Source organism: Tupaia chinensis, unplaced genomic scaffold, assembly GCF_000334495.1.
Source record: "Tupaia chinensis unplaced genomic scaffold, TupChi_1.0 Scaffold000182_1, whole genome shotgun sequence".
Classification (NCBI taxonomy): Eukaryota; Metazoa; Chordata; class Mammalia; order Scandentia; family Tupaiidae; genus Tupaia; species Tupaia belangeri.
In genome coordinates, this window is record NW_006159657.1 from 2,916,419 (window position 1) to 2,933,293 (window position 16,875).

The 16,875-nt window shown below is 42.7% G+C and overlaps 1 protein-coding gene across 1 annotated transcript in view; it reads right to left on the reverse strand.

Moving 5' to 3' along the window:
- Nucleotides 1-3,351: 3,351 nt before the first annotated feature.
- Nucleotides 3,352-16,875, reverse strand: part of RSL1D1 (ribosomal L1 domain containing 1) — an 18,306-nt gene continuing 4,782 nt past the window's right edge. The window contains exons 3-9 of the mRNA XM_006146533.3: nt 15,056-15,194; nt 14,101-14,249; nt 13,909-14,010; nt 10,952-11,045; nt 10,736-10,867; nt 5,244-5,537; nt 3,352-3,922 (exon numbers count right to left, since the gene is read on the reverse strand). Of these exons, the coding sequence (XP_006146595.2) occupies nt 3,599-3,922; nt 5,244-5,537; nt 10,736-10,867; nt 10,952-11,045; nt 13,909-14,010; nt 14,101-14,249; nt 15,056-15,194 (1,234 nt within the window). The 3' untranslated portion in view covers nt 3,352-3,598. The remainder of the gene's footprint in view (nt 3,923-5,243; nt 5,538-10,735; nt 10,868-10,951; nt 11,046-13,908; nt 14,011-14,100; nt 14,250-15,055; nt 15,195-16,875) is intronic.

A 16,875-nucleotide genomic window follows, 5' to 3' on the forward strand; every position in this document is an offset into this window, starting at 1 on the left:
CCTGGTGCGAAAAACCTCAAAAAAAAAAAAAAAAAAAAACTCATGAAAATAAACACATAAAAGATTTTAGTTAACACACTGACTTAATGAAAAACCAGTACATTTAAAAATGTTTGAGGATCTGACTTACAGAAATGTTTTTGGCTTCAAGAAACAAATAATTTGTGCTGTCGTTAACAGCAATCTTTTTTTTTAGCTATGGACAGGAAATGACTGCATTACTACCAGTTTTCTACAAATTAACTCATCTCTTCAGTCATAAAATAGCCTAGTTAAGACAATCAAATAAGCCAAGATAATCCCTGAAGGGTCCTGCTAGACAATAATGGAATCCCATTGCAAACACATTCAGGGATCTATTTATTGACAAATAAAAAGTTATACACATTTATGGTATACATGTTTTATCATATGTATACATTGTGGAATGGCTGAATATTATTACATTCAGGAATTTTTTTTACTTCAGTTTTTTTTGACCAGTTAGTTTGTAAAAATAATTGCCTTATTTATAACAGGACACAAAGCATTGATTGAACTATTTTGGAACTCTGGAGTCCACAGAAGGCTTGCAGCTTCCAGAAGGCGTGGGAAGTGAAGTGCAGTTTGTCTATCAATCCCAGCTCTTAGCGCAGGGGCAGCTACTCACCACCCAGTCCCCTGGCAGGCAGCTGTGCACATGTTCCTGGGATAGGTTGCACACAGTGGGTGGGAGACAGGGTGGGCGAGAACCCTGTCCTTGAATAAGTAGGGATTTGTGCTCTGATCACTGATTGCTGGTTTTTGTTTTGAAATAATTATTTAACTTTTATTTATTTAAATTTGACCAGAGAGGGACAGAGTGAGAGAAAGTGAGAAGCAAGCCGTCATGTCCAGGACTGGAACCATGGTCAGTCATGTGGGAGTCCAGCGCCCTTCACCACCACGCCACCTGCAGGTCCCTGGTTTTTGTTTTTGCTAGAGAAGAAAAGGAAAAGTCTCCTGATGGGAGATGATCACACCGCAATCCCTTCTCTCTGCCTCCTCACAGGATTTTGGGTACACATGCACACACACGCCTGGCATGTTTCTCAAGTTGTCAGGTCCAGGACTCAAAGGGGTTCGTCCCGTGAAATCTGGCTGCTTTAACTACCAGGCTGTGGAATTGGCCTGTTTCTTCTTTAAAGATGATTTACTTCATGAGTGAAAGAATGAGAGCGAGAGTGAGATAGGCACCCTAGACAGGGCCTCATGCTATTGTGATCCTGTCTCCCCAGCCTCCATCTAGGATCCCAGGTGTGCACATACCTGGCATATTTAGGTCAATTTGGGATCCAAACCTGTTGTTGGCCATGTAGCCTCCAGGAAAGCAGTACAGGGGCAACAGCTTGTGCCACTGACTGCTGCTTCTGATCAGAGGGGCTAGTGGGTGGCCACAGTTGCAAACCTCTCCCATTCCGAAGTGATCTCTAGGGGAATTAAAGGGCTGGTGCCATTTCCCCCCTCTTTTGGGAGCCAAGCATTAAAGACAATTCTATTGGGACCAGCAGACCGTGTAATGGTTACATCGCTGGACTTCCATGCACTCAATTGTGGTTTGAGTCCCAGACACAGTGGCTTAAAACCACGCTGGGCATGTGTGTGCACGCCCCAAAATTCCAAGAGAATAAGGGACTGTGGTGTGGCTATCCCCCCAACAGGTGATTTCTCACTTTCTCTCTTTGGTGAGCACACAAGCCTTACAGCAAAAATCTCTAAAACCAAAATAATTTATTTTTAAAGAGATTTTGCCTTGGGGAGCAAGCACTTGGTGGAGAGACCCGGTGAGAGGGAAAGTGAGTAATCACCTCCCACCCCAGGGGAGATGGCCATGCTGCAATCCCTCCTCCTCCCAGGATCTTGGGTGGGCATGCACATATGTACACCCAGCATGAATTTCAAGCCTCTGGGTTCAGCACTTGAACTGCAGCAGTTAGCCATGTGGGAGTCCAGAAATGTAACCACTATGCCACCTGCTGGTCCTCCAAAATTCTGTTGATATATGAAGATACTTGAGAAAACTACAGCCTTGGGGGTAAGCAGGTGAAGTGGTGGTTAAAGGGCTCAACATGGCTGACTGTGGCTTAAAAAATCCTATCAGGTTCATGTGCGTGCAAACCCAAAAATCCCAAGAGGAGAATGAAGAGGGGATTGCAGATTAGCCATCCCTAGAGCTGAGATGGCATGATTTCTTTCCCTCTCTCTGGTGAGCACAACCATTCTTAAAAAAGCAAACATACATACACATGAACAAAAAACCGCTAGCCCAATATCCCTTATGAACACTGATGTTAAGAATCCTAAAGAGGGAACCAGTAGTTAGCGTAATGGCTATGTCACTGGACTCCCACGTAGTCAACCGAGGTTCGTGTCCCAGACCTGGTGGCTTAAAACTCACGCCGGGCGCATGTGCATGCGTGCCCAAGATCCTGAGAGGAGAATGGAGAAGGGATTGTGGCGTGACCATTCCCCCTGGGGGGTGATTTCTTGCTTTCTGTCTCTATGTCTCTCTGGAGAGCGCACGTGCCCTATAGCGAAAACCTCTCAAAAAAAAAAAAAAAAATCCCTACACATTATTTTTAGAACAACCTCATCTTAGAGTTCATACTTAGACCTGTAAAGATTTTATTCTTGGGGCTGGCAGGTGGTATGGTGTTTAAGGGTGCTGGACTGCCATGTGGCTGACCATGGTTTGAGTCCCAGACCTGGCAGCTTGCTCTCTCATTTTCCCTCTCTCTCACTCACTGTCCCTCTCTGGTCAAATTAAAATATAAATAAATAACTGAAGTAAAATAATTCCAAAAAATTTTTTTATTCTATGTTTCACTACTTTTTTTCTGGACCACATACATCACTCAGCCTTTTCCAGGTAAGCAAGCATTCCCTCCATCCCTTACTACTAAGGACGTGTACCCCAATTTAAATCCATCAAGAGGCCAAGTATTTGTAGTCATTTATTGCCTCAGAATACTTAACAGTTCCAAAAACCCTAACTACTTTCCCAAGCTTTTATCTTAAAGTTGCTCCATACAATTAAGTCTGTGTGCAGAGTAAAAAAGAGGATGGGAAGGCTTGTGAAAGACAGGAGTTCTGGCCTCCAGCAGGCAGGATCTATTCTAGGTCCTCTGTGCTCACCCACAATTACTTTCCCTCCCACATCATGCTAACTCAGTGATGCAGCAGCTTCGCTGACCACCAAGACCTGCAGCAGCAATGTCTGCACTCACAAATGTAATGGAGCCTATGCAGATAAATGCTTTAGTGCAGACGGCAAAGGGTCACATTATAGGCATTCAAGTCACACTGAGAAATCTGGAATGGCAACAGCGTACATAAAAACAACTTGTATTTTTAATGAAAAACACAAAGAGAAACACTTTACTTTCCTTCTATTACATAAGCAAGCACAAAGACCAATTTAAAAATAGAATTCACTTTAAACCTCTTATACCCTGGAACATACACCAAGAGTCACCTGTGGAGGTTTATAAGCATATCAACTTCCAGGCCTGGTAGGACTATAGTGCGGTCTGGACCAAGCACACTTAAGGTGCACTATGTTTCCTCCTATTTACTCATGTTAGGTTGACTGGGGCACTTGGGGTTTGGGGGGGCACTGTTTGGGGGTTTGGGGAGCTTTCTTTGCAGATTTGCTAGGAGTAGCAAAGAACTTGGCCCCTGGCTTTTTTGGAGTCTGTCTTGGGTCTTTTTTCCCCAGGGAAGAGGTTCTTTCTTTTTCTATCTCTTCAATTTTTGGCTTCTTGCCCAGGCCTTTACTTGGAGTCTCAGGCTCTGCAGTGCTTGGAGTCTCTGAAGCTGGCAAAATCTTTCTTTTCTTCCCACGAGACGTGCTGGGACCAGACCTCTTTTTTGGAGACGTCTTTTCTGTGCCATGTGTTTGCATCTAGAAAACAGAAGATAAATCTGAAAACACAATAAAAATGCCCAAACCTGATGACTTGATTCAGCAAAATTACTGTTTTAATCAGTTACCCCCCCTGCCCCCACCACCCCCAAATACACCTGAGCAGGATGAGATAAGGAATGGTTTTTTTTTTTGCCTCAGATATTTTGAAAGGCAGCGCTTTCCATTAGTAAGGACAGCAAAAAGGCCTCTGGAGGTTTCCCTGCCCCAACCAGAGGAAAATCATTTTTCCCAATAGGCGAGGGGAGTGACTTCTGGAAGCAGACACTGGGAGCACACAGCTGGGGGACTCTTCACCTTCAGCGATAAACTCCTTGCATGGGGGCTAGGCAAGGGGTCCCCAAACTTTTGTATAAAAGCCAACTGGGGGGCAAGGAGGTGGTGTGGAAGTTAAATGTACTGGAATCCCACATGGCAAACCACAGTTCAAGTCCCATACCTGGTAGCTTGCTTTCTCACTTTGCCCCCCCCTCTGGTGAGTGCATGTGCCCTATAACACATTAATAATAAATAACATTAAATGAACAATTAAAAAAAAAAAAACAAAACAACCACCCAACCAAACAAAAACAACTGGAGGGGCTGGCAGGTGGTATGATGGGTCAGGCACTGCACTCCCACATGGCCAACCGCAGTGTGAATCCCAGACTTGGTGGCTTATGCACTCTCTCTAGTCAAGCTGAATAGTGATGATTATGGATACAACTGAATAGAAAAATGGCAGAGAGAGGAAAAAAAAAAAACCCAAAACACAAACAAACCCAAAAAACTGGGGTGGGGCACCAGTTAGAATGATGGTCACAGTACTGGACTCCCAAACGGCCAACTGTGGTCCAAGTCCTGGACCTGGTGGCTTATTTTCTCACTCTTCCCCTCCCCGTGAGTAAACATGTCCTAAGCAGATACATCAAATAAAATTCTTAACAGTTAAAAAAAACAATCAAGGAATGGGGCATGGGGTTAAATATTTTAGAGGAAGGATCCCAAACTCAAGATTGCTATTGTATATTTACCACGATTAATTACATGTCAACTGAGAACTCAACTTCAGAAATGGACCCCTGAAGTCCAAATTCTGTCCTGGTCTGCCTTTAATTTCAAGAGCAATGTTTCTTCTAATTATACAGTGGGGTGCCTCTTGAGCAAGTACAGAGTTACTCTACATTACTCCAACATTTAAAAGGATAAAATAAATGATGCTGACTACCTTCGTGTCCTTACCCTACAACTTCTGATCATTCATCACTCAGCAGTGCCTACTGTGACCTCAGAACCGACCCGTCAGAAACAGTAAATATACCTCTACATTTCCTTTAGCTGGAGTTTCTTCTATTGGTACAAGTTGTGGAATTTCATCTTCAGGTTCATCTTTCAGTTTCAATTTGGCTTTCCGTTGGCCAGTCTTCTCCTGTTTTGCATTCGCTCCTTTCTGGGGTCCAGAATTACTCACTGGAGCACCAGCAATTTTCGGTGCTACATCATCTTTAGTTCCGACTGATGCAGCCTTACCACCCTCTTGCATTATCTTTTTGTTTTTCTTCCTTTTCTTCTTCTGTTTTTCATATTCTTTTCCTCTGTGTTTCTCCTTTCCCAACTACCAAAAAAACACCAAGTGTAAGTTTAGCAGAGAATACCTCTGTTGATAAACCAACAGCATAGATTTAAAACTCGCAGTTCTGACTACCTTAGTTCTCTCAAGGGGTCTTGACCTCTACAGAGAACGAACTCCACTACCAGCACTTGTATCTCAATTCCACTTTGTTTATGATTCATGGCAAAAGACACATTCTATGTAGTAAACTATCTACTAGGATTTCGGAATCTGGTTATCTCAAGAATTCTGTTTTTGGACAGCAGGTGGCATTGAGGTTGAGATGCTCAACTCTCATATGGTGGACTACGGTTTAAGCCCTAGACCTGGCTTCCTTACTTTCCCTCTCTATGGTCAAACTGAAAAATGATAATGATGAATAAATTTTTTTAAAATTATTAAATATTTTTTAAAAGATCTTTAAAAACAAACAAAAAAACCCAAGAATCTAGTTAAAGATGTTGTGAAAGTCAATCTCATTTAAAAAGAGTAAAAATATAACCTTGGGGGCTGGCAAGAAATTTCCCACACATAATAATAAAGCTAATTATTTTTTTAAAAAAGAGAGAGATTTTTGCTATAGGGCACATGTGCTTGCCGGAGAAACAGGAAGCAAGAAATCAATCCCACCCCTCAGGGTGGATGGTCAAGCTGGACCCCTTCTTCTCCATTCTCCTCTTGTGATTTTGGTCACGCATGCACATGTGCCCAGTGCTGCGTTTAAGTCACTGGGTCCAGGACTCTTAACTGCAATTGACTACGTGGGAGTCCAGTGATAAAACCATATCATCTGTTGGTGCCAAAATAAATAACTTTGAAAAAAAAATCATCTCATTTAACTTTCTTTATTTTAATTTAATCAAAGAGGGACAGAGTGAGAGAGAGGGGTAAAGCGACAAAACAAGTTGCCAGGTCTTGGACTCGAACCACCGTCAGTCATGTGGGAATCCAGCGCCCTCCACTACCACGCCACCTACCAGCCCTAATAAATAACCGTTTTTTTTTTTTTTAAGAGGTTTTCACTATTCGCCACACAGACAGAGACATAGAGACAGAAGGCGAGAAATCACCCCCCAGGGGAGATGGTCATGCCGCAATCCCTTCTCCTCCATTCTCCTCTCGGAATCTTGGGCACGCATGCACACGTGCCCGGCGTGAGTTTCAAGCCACCGGGTCTGGGACGCGAACCGCGGTCGACTACGTGGGAGTCCAGCGACATAGCCATTACACTAACTGCTGGTTCCCTAATAAATAACTCTTTAACAAAAAATAATCTTGGGGTCAGCAGGTGGCATGGTAGTTAAGGCACCGGGTCCCACATGGCTGACTGTGGTTTATGTCCTGGACTTGGCAGCTTAAAAAATTCACTAGGAGGGATTGGTAGGTGGTACGGGGTTAGGGCACCAGACTCCCACGTGGCTGACTGCAATTTGAGCCTCAGACTTCACAGCTTGCTTTCTCAGCCCACCTTGGTTAATTTGTTTTAAAAAGTAAATAAATAATTCTAAAAATAAAATGCTGTGTGCATGCGTGTCTGTGCATGAAATCTCGAGAGGTAAATGGTGAAGGGAATGCAGTGTGGCCACCCCCAGCCCCCATGGGGAGAGGGGAACACGGGGCAGTGATTTGTCACCTTCCTTCTCTCTGGCAGCGAGTGCACACACCCTATGGCAAAAATAAATAAATAAACATCAACCCCCCCCCCACCACTGTTGTGGCTGAAAATTAAAATAGTACAATGTCTACATAGCTAGAAGTCCTCTTTTGTTATCACAATACTGTTGAATGAAACTTACAACAGTATTCAAAGTCCACTTTATCCAACAATTTATTCCAATACCAAGTAAGGCCATCTATGAATCTGCTGACAAATGACAAAAAACTCAAGACGTCCTGCTTCCAATAATAGCAGATCATGTTATTCTGGATCACCCACCAAATCAAAGTAAGTGAAAAAGCACGGTAATAGGGCCCGGCAGGTGGTGAGGTGGTTGAAGGTGCTGGCCTCTCACATGGCCAACCGTGGTTCAAGTCTTGGACCTGGAGGCTTGCTTTCTTATTCTCTCACACACACTGTCCCTCTCTGGTCAATTTAAGTAAAGAAAGAAATGAATGAATAAATTAAAAACGAGGTTAAAAAAGTAGGGTAAGATATTTTTATTTTAATTTTTAATAGAGTGCCTCATCAGAGAGAGACAGAGTGAGGGAAAGCAAGAAAGCGAAACACCAAGTCTGGGACTTGAACCATGTTCAGCCACATGGCAGCCCAGTGCCCTAACCACCACGCCACCTACTGGCCCCGCAGGGTAAGATTTTATTTTTCTTTTTAAAAAAGAACTATTTATTTGTTATTGTGTTTTAATGCGACCAGAGAGCGAAAGGGAAAGTGAGAAAGCAAGCTGCCAGGTCCAGGACTTGAACCACAGTTGGCCACGTGGGAGCAGTGCCCTTAACCACCATGCCACCCGCCAGCAGCCCTGCTCCCACCACGTAAGATATTTTTAAGGAAAAATATTTTTACTCCCACTTAAAACACTTAAGAGCTGATTACACGGTAAGAAATGAAGATCCACAGAGATATGTGAGCAGAGAAGAGATCCTTGTCCTCAGATTATAGCTGATCCCTAACCTTTGCTTGAACAGTTATATAGGACTCAGATGAGGATTTGAAGAGAAGATACATCAAGCCCCAGGGTACATACCAGGGAGGAATTCTAGGAGAAAACCCTGCTTACAACAAGCTGGGAGCCCAGCCTGTATATGTTCAGCATATGAATGAACAGGAGATGGGGCTCTCACAGACTTACTGCCTGGGTTGGGTGTGAGTCAGTAGGGAACCTCCAGCCTTATACATGTTTAAGACGGTCCTGTACTTGGAATACTTCCAAGGTACTGGGCAGAAGTAAATGCAAACACTTTGCAAAAAGTTATACTGACTCTACACATTAAATTATTTCTATAAATAAAATCTCAAATATAATAATAAAGAACCAGTAGGTACAGATTAACTATAATATTTGATTTCTACTATTTGGATTATTAGACATCTATAGAGCACTATGTTTAGTATGTGTAAAGAACTAAGACAAACTATGGGTCAACCCTATAGCACAGTGGTTAAGGGAGCAAGATCCCACATGGCCAATTGTCCAGGTGAATACTAGTCCCGGTGGCTTGAAAATACATGTCAAGTCAAAGTGCCTGTGTGCCCAAAATCTTGACAGGATACAGTAACAGAGAAGGGACTGCAGCATGACCACACCCCATCAGGGATGTTTTCTCCATTTTTCTCTCTGCCAAGGGTAAACACTATATGGCAATTATAGAAAAAAAATTAAGATAAACTATGGAAAGATTATTTGCTGCGCACATCAGTAGCTTAACTAGATCCACAGGAGAGAGGTCCTGGGTTCATGACCCTGGACCTTCCTGAGCAGGCTGGGTGTACCTACATGTGTGATGATTCAAGACGGCTAACACTGGGGGTAGATGGTAGTTTGAGGACCTGGTTGGGGATGCCGCTCTCTCTTTGCCTGTCTCTCTTCTGAAAAAAAATAAAACTTAAAAACAAAAGAATTTCATTGGGGAGACTCATTGGATATGATGAACATGGTTAAAGATATTAACTGTCAAGAACTATGGAGTATGAGTAAAAGTTTTTTGGATATATAAAATAAATGTGGAAAAATGTAAAAATAGCAATAAAAAAGAGATAAAGTTAGCAACTAAGAGATCAGTCTATAAGCAAAAAAATTCAATTTTCTCTGGCTTTTTTTTTTTGAGTTCTAGTAGCATGAAAAATCTATAAACCCAGGGGCCAGCACCTGGCAAGATGGTTAAGGCACTGGACTCCCACAGGGCTGTCTGCAGTTTGAGTCTCGGACCTGGCGGCTTGCTTTGTCACTTTCCCTCTCGCTCACTCTCTCTGGTGAGCACTCATGCCCTACAGCAAATTAATAATAAAAATAAAAAAGTAAAAAACAAAAAACCAAAAAACCCTAAAAACAAAAAATACCCCAAAACAAAATCCCCCTATAAACTCAAATCAAGAGATATCTATTAATTTACTGTAACCCCTACATTTTGCCCATATGTAAGATTAGTTAATAAAGGGGTTGACAGGTGGAATGGTGGTTAAGGTGCTGGGCCCCCACATGGTCAACTGTGGTTGGAGTTCCGGATCTGGTGGCTTGCTTTCTGACTTTCCTTTCCACTCACTCTGGTCAAATTTCTTTTTCTTCTTTAAATAACTATTTATTTTTAAAATTCCATTTGTTATCATCATGTTCTAATTTGACCAGCGACATAGAGAAAGGGCAAGTGAGAAAGCAAGCAGCAAAGTCCACGACTTAAACTGCTATGTAAGGGGAACCAGCAGTTAGCGTACTGGCTAGGTCACTGGATTCCCACATAGTCGACAGTGGTTCGCGTCCCGGACCCAGTGGCTTAAATCTCACGCCGGGTACGTGTGCGTGCATGCCCAAGATCCCGAGAGGAGAATGGAGGAGAAGGGACTGCGGCATGCCCATCCCCCCTGGGGGGTGATTTCTCGCTTTCTGTCTCTATATCTCTGTCTGTCTGGCGAGTACACGCGCCCTATAGCGAAAAACCTCAACCATGTATATAAGTCCAGTGCCCTTAAATACCATGCCACTTGCTGGCCCCTTCTCTGGTCAAGTTTAAAAAAAAAAAAAAAAGGACTAAATTTTAGCTTCTTTCTTTTCCCTTTGCTCCTCTTTGCCTATGTACAGGCCCCTCCAACTTCCCTCTTTTTAAAAGAATTATTAAATTTTATTTATTTAATCTGACCAGAGAGAGACAGAGACAGAGAACGAAAGAGGAAATGGGAGGAAGTAAGCTGCCAGGTCCAGGACTCGAACCATGGTTGGCCATGTGGGAGTCCAACACCCTTAACTATCACACCACCTGCCAGCTCCCTCCCAAAGCCCTTTTAAGGCAGATAGAAATGAAAATGTCTATGGTATCGATAAACACAAGTTATTTTTATCTTAATGTTCTTTTTTCACACCAATATGAACTAGTCTCATACATAAAGTGGAATGATGACCCCAAGACCATGACTATTGGGAACTAATATAAGACACCTAAAGGCAGGGAGGGATGGCCACTGAGTTCTCTTCTAGGGGCCAGGTTTACAACCATAATCATTAAGCCTGTCCAATATTTAAAATTCTACTCACTTTTTTCTTTTCCTTCTGAGTAGGAGTGGATATTCTTTTGGCTCCATCCTGACTGCTGACAAACGAGGAGAAGATGGGAAGGGCAACCGATTTCTCAGTTTTCACAAACAAGAGTTTCACACTCTCCCATTTCTGAAATGAAGAAAATAACAACATTTATACACACATGCTGATTCTTTTAAATGCAAACCAAATGATGCACTTGCAATGCTGTACCTCTGGCAATTTTTCTGAAAGCCTTTTCGTGACAGCAACAACATTTTCAACGATGTGCTGGGCCTGCATTCCAGTGTGACCAATGCGTATAGTGCTGAAATTGAATATAGAACCAGACAAAAAATATTTAAAAAACCTTTTTCTCCCTTAAAATAGAACACAGGCAGGTATGTGAGAATTTTTTTTTTTGAGAGGTTTTTGCTATAGGGCACGTGCGCTCGCCAGGCAGACAGAGGCAGAGAGACAGAAAGCGAGAAATCACCCCCCAGGCGGGATGGCCACGCTGCAATCCCTTCTCCTCCAGTCTCCTCTCGGGATCTTGGGAATGCACGCACACGCACCTGGCGTGAGTTTTAAGCCACCGAGTCCGGGACGTGAACTACGGTCGACTACGTGGGAGTCCAGTGACATAGCCATTATGCTAACTGCTGGTCCCAGTATGTGAGAGAATTTAGAGGCAGATAATCTCTTCCACTCTTTTTTAAAGATTTTTTTTTTTTTTTGGTCATAGAGTGTGTGTACTTCCTGGAGAAATGATAGGGGAAAATGAGAGATCACTCCCACAGAGGTGGCCACCATGCAATTCCAACTCCTTCACATTCTCCTTTCAGGATTCTGGCCATGCACACATATACTTAACTGCTGGTACCAGGATTTGAACCGCAGAGTAGGCCACATGGGATCCAGTGCCTTAAATAACACCCATTGGCTGGCCTAAAGGAAGATTATCTTTTTAAGTTCTAGAACTTTCCTCTACCTGAAATAAAATGTCATGCCACGAGGAGGATATTTATTTTTTTATTTTTTATTTAATTGTATTCATTGTCATTATTTCATTTTATTTTGAAGTTAAACAGAGAGAGACAGAGAGAGAGAAGCAAAGTAAGAAAGCAAGCTGCCAGGTCCAAGACTCAAACTGTGGTCAGCCATGTGGGAGTCCGGCCGCCTTAACAACCATGCCACCTTCCAGCCCCATGAGGAGGATATTTAAAAGCTGGTACTGGGGCTGGCAGGTGGCATAATAGTTAAGGGTGCTGGATTCCCACGCGGACAACTGTGGCTTGAATCCTGCACCTGCTGGCTCACTATCCCCTACTGCTGGCTCCGGTAAAATAAAAATGAGCAAATAAATAAAGTTAAAAAAAAAAAAAAAAAAAAAAAAAAAAGCAGCTGGTACCTAACTGTGTGAGGCCGGGTAGTTCAGTTGGCAGTGAGCAGGGCCAGAGATGCTACCTTCACCCTAGAAACTCCATGTCACCTGCCATCTTTGCCCTGACTCTGCTAGTACCTTCTGACATAAATCATCCTTATTCCCTGCCGAGTAGTATTTTCTGGCCAAGAACAAGTCTACCCCTTCAGTAGACGCACTATGCAGATTGAAGCAAAGCAGGAAGCCCAGAAGGGCTCAGCACTGTGGGTCTGCCTTGCCTTACCAGCTCTGCTCTCCCCACCATGGGAGCCAAAAGGCAGGCTTGCTGTTGGTTGAGTGTCTGGAAGATGAGAATAGGATGTGCTGTGGTTCTGCTTCCCGTCAGCCAAAAACTCAAGCCCTGCCACCTGACTACCAGCATACCTGTGGCTCACCAGATAGAGACATGGCAAGAAGGAAGAGGGGAAAACACAAAAAGGGGGAAAGAGCGAAAAAGGGAAGAAAACAAACTATTGTGCTAGAGAAAGAAATGGGAGAAGATGAAAAATTCAGATTTTTTTCTTAGTTGTCCACAGCTATCTTTATGTTTTGTGTCTGGACTGGGAAAACAACAGTGAAAGGCGACTGCTACTTCTTAGCTATCTTCATGGTACTGTCGTCCCCTTCCTCCAGCTCCTCACTGAGCCCATGAGCCAGGAGTCACTACTCTGACACCATCCTATGACCAAGGAGTGGGGATCCACGTCCAGTGACCAACTCTCCTCAGCTACTCAATTACACCCAATTACGGGTTCCCACCTACAGCAAAAGGCAGCGCCAGAGTTCAGCTGTCTGGCCCAGCCACACTCTGCTCTACTCTACCCAGAAACACTATACTGAGAGCTGGCCTCCCTGTGACCATAGCCAAGAAAGCTCTGGGGTCCTATTTCCGTTGTGTGTGACTACTAGCTACAAACAGACTGCTGGGGTATCTCTGGATAGATGGGCATGTGTGCATGAGTGCCAAAGATCCCGAGAGGAGAATGGAGAAGGGATTGCAGTGTGGCCATCCTCCCCATTGTTCTTGGGGCCGGCAGGTGGCGTGGTAGTTAAGATGCTAGACTTGTACTTGGCTGATGCGGTTCAAGTCCTGAATTTGGTAGCTTGCTTTCTCATCCCCCACATTCCTCTGGTTAAATTAAAATAAATACATAAAATACATAGTCAAATAAAATAATTCTTAAAAAAGTTCTACTGGACTATAGTGTCAAAGAGAATTAAATCATTGTATGTGATGAGCATAAGGATCTGGTTTCACTAACACTATCTGTTAAAATACTTTATACGATATGGGGCTGGCAGGTGGTGTGGTAGTTAAGGCACTGGACTCCCACATCGCTGACCAAGGTTCGAGTCCTAGACCTGGCAGTTTTCTTACTTCAAATGAACAAACGAATGAATGAAAAAATAATTATTTAAAAAAGTAAGTTTAGGGAACAGCAGTCAGCGTAATGGCTATGTCGCTGGTTTCCCATGTAGTTGACCAGGGTTCGAGCCCTGAACCTGGTGCCATAAACTCACACTGGGCATGGTATGTGTGTGCCCAAGATCCTGAGAGGAGAATGGAAGAGAAGGGATTGTGGCATGGCCATCCTCCCCCAGGGGGTGAGTTCTCACTTTCTGTCTCTCTCTGTCTGGTGAGTGCATGTGCCCTATAGCAAAAACCTCTCAAAAACAAAAACAAAACAAAAAAACTAAAAAAGTTTATACGATCATTATTAAACACAATATTAAGAGAGGCACATTTTTACAAAAGCATTTTACCTACCTGCAAGAACCACTTTTCGAGATGTTTAATATGGTTCCACCTATAGAACTATTGATCTCTTTTGATAAATTCTTGGCCAGAAGGTTCACACTTACTGGAACTCTATAAAAAAAAATGCAGGCATTCAGACACAATGCACATACACCTAAGAACTCCACATTGCTAACTCTCAGGCACTATTAAGAAACTTACTTCTTCCTTTGATAGAAATGCCTCCCAAGGTGCGATGGTAAGAGCCGCCTGATCCTATCATCTGTGAGGAAGAAGTCAAAACTACTCAGTAGGCGAAGCTTGGCTTCATAGGCTTTATACTCCTTTTTCAAAGTCTGGAAAGGAATAATCTAGAAAACAGTAAAAAGGACAAAAAAGGTCAAGAACCTAGACATGAAAAAACATTTAAGTAGCAATTTGTATTAATATTTAAAAATGTAAGTGTCCTGGACCTCACAGTTCAGTGAACATGTGAGCACCTAAAATATGCCAGGGATGATGCTAAATGCTCGGAATACTGGGATAAACGAGGAAAGTCCCAGCTAAAGGTGTGTACGTCCAAGAGAATAATAAAGACAAGTGCAGTAATGACAAAGCAAGGAGAGTCAGAGGTCAACAGAGGATGCTCCAGAAGCACAGAGCATGACATAATAAGCAACTTTCTTAAAATCTGGATGTTACCGAAGTATACATTTAGGTCAAGAAATCAAAGCTCCTCTGTCACAGGCAATATGGAATACATTCTATCTAAAGCAACGAAGATTTAAATTAAAAAAAAAAAAAAAAAGAAAACAAAAAAACAAAAAACAAAAAACAGGCTGGCTCTATAGCTTGGTGGTTAAGGAAGCCAGATCCCCCACGTGGCTGCCCCCACAGTTCAAGTCCAAACCCAGCAGCTTGAGAAACACCAGGCACACATGCATGCATATTGAAAATCCTGAAAGGAAGGAGAGATGGGGAGAAGGAACTGCACTGTGACCATTTCCCACGGGGAGTGCTTCCTTAGCACCTTTCCCCTCTGCACTGCATGTGCCCTCTAGCCACACACACACAAAAAGAAATTAAAAAAAATACTAGAAAATGTACTAGTAATGTATTACTTATCACTTCTACTAAATTAAGTCTTCTAAATGATTTAAAATATTAACCCTCCTACCTGAGAAATGATTTTAACTCCATGCTTATTCAAAAGCTGTCTATAGAAACGTTCTGTCTTTTCAGGAGTCGAATTGGGTTCATCCTTGGTAAACAAACAAATTTCTGCTAAATCTGTCCGAATACTATTAGGCAAGGGCCTGTGAAATACATAAAAATCCAAGGAGTAACATTACAAACAGTATGGACATTTTATATTACATAGAACACACAATACTTATTGTCACTCTAATAACCATCATTCATGCTATTTAAGCAAATACTGGATTGAAAACATTAACAATGTATTTAGTTTGGGGCCAGGCAGGTGGCTAGTGGTTAAGGCAGCTGGATCCCATATGACCATGCATGGTTCAAGTCACTGATTTGGAGACTTGAGAAACATGCCAGTGTGTGTGCCCAAAATCCTGAAAGAAAAATGTAGGAGAAAGGATTGCAGCATAGCCGCTTTGACTGAAGAGTGATTTCTTTTTTTCTCTCCAGAGAGCACATATGACATATAGCAAATTAAAAAACAAAAACAACTCTCTATGTCTAGTTTACAGTGGTACAGGGAAAAGATTCAAGATTCAGGTAAATTATACAAATATCCAAAGCTCAAAATATCAATTAACATTTGGGATATAACAAGAGTTAAAATAAAACAGAATCGGGGCCAAGAGATGGCGTGATGGTTATGTTGCTGGACTCCCATGTAGTCAAGAAGATAGAGATTTTTGCTGTAGGATGTTTGTGCCCACCAGAGAGACAGAAAGCGAGAAATCACCCCTCCCCCTGGGGGGATGGCCACACCACACAATCCCTTCTTCTACAGAATCCTTTCGGAATTTGGGGCACGCGCGCACACACACACACACACACACACACACACACAGCAACCGAGTGTGGGACTCGAACTGCAGTCGAACATGTAGGAGTCCAGGATGTAACAATTACACCATCTGCTGGTCTCCACAAACATAATTCTTAAGAACTGAAACAGAAAACGGGGAGCAAACCAAAAGGAGTAAACAAATGTGCACTATTACATTAATTACCAAGGGGGGTGGAATAAAAGGTTTAAATGAATTTCTTAGGTCTACACATTCTGCGAAAATATATCCTTAGTATAAGAGGAAGCAGCAAGGCATAACAGAATAACTGGCTGGGGCCAGCAGGTGGCATGGTGGTTGAGGTGCTGGACTCCCACATGGTCAACTCTGGTTCAAGTACTGGACGTGGTGGCTTGCTTTCTCACTTTCCCTCCCTTTCTCTCTCTGGTCAAATTTAAAGAATTAAATAAAGGAAAAAAAAAAAGAGTAACTTGCCAAGTGAGATAGTAAGTGCTGTAAAGAAGTTAAAGGCAGAAATAAATCATCAAAGGCAAGCAGCTGGGAAAATATCCTGAGCAAAGGTCTAAGAAATCCAAGAAAAATTATGTAAAGAAGTGAGTGAGACAATCTGGCTATAGGAAGTTTATGACCATCAGTTAAATATACTGAGAATCAAGTATCTTTCCTGTATCTAACCATTCCACCTACTCCTTAAGGGGAAAAGAAAAGAAACAAGTGGGACCAGCAGATAGTGTAATGGCCATGTCACTGGACTCCCATGCAGTCGACAGTGGTTTGAGTCCCGGACGCAGTGACTTAAACTCATGCCAGGCGCATGTTCATGCGTGCCCAAGATCCCAAGAGGAAAGGGATTGCAGCATGGCCAACCTCCCAGGGGGGTGATTTCTCATTTTTTGTCTCTCTCTCTCTGGCTTTCTGGTGAGCACACGTGCTCTACAGCAAGAAAAAAAAAAAAAAAAAAAAAAAAAAAAAAAAAAAAAAAAAAAAA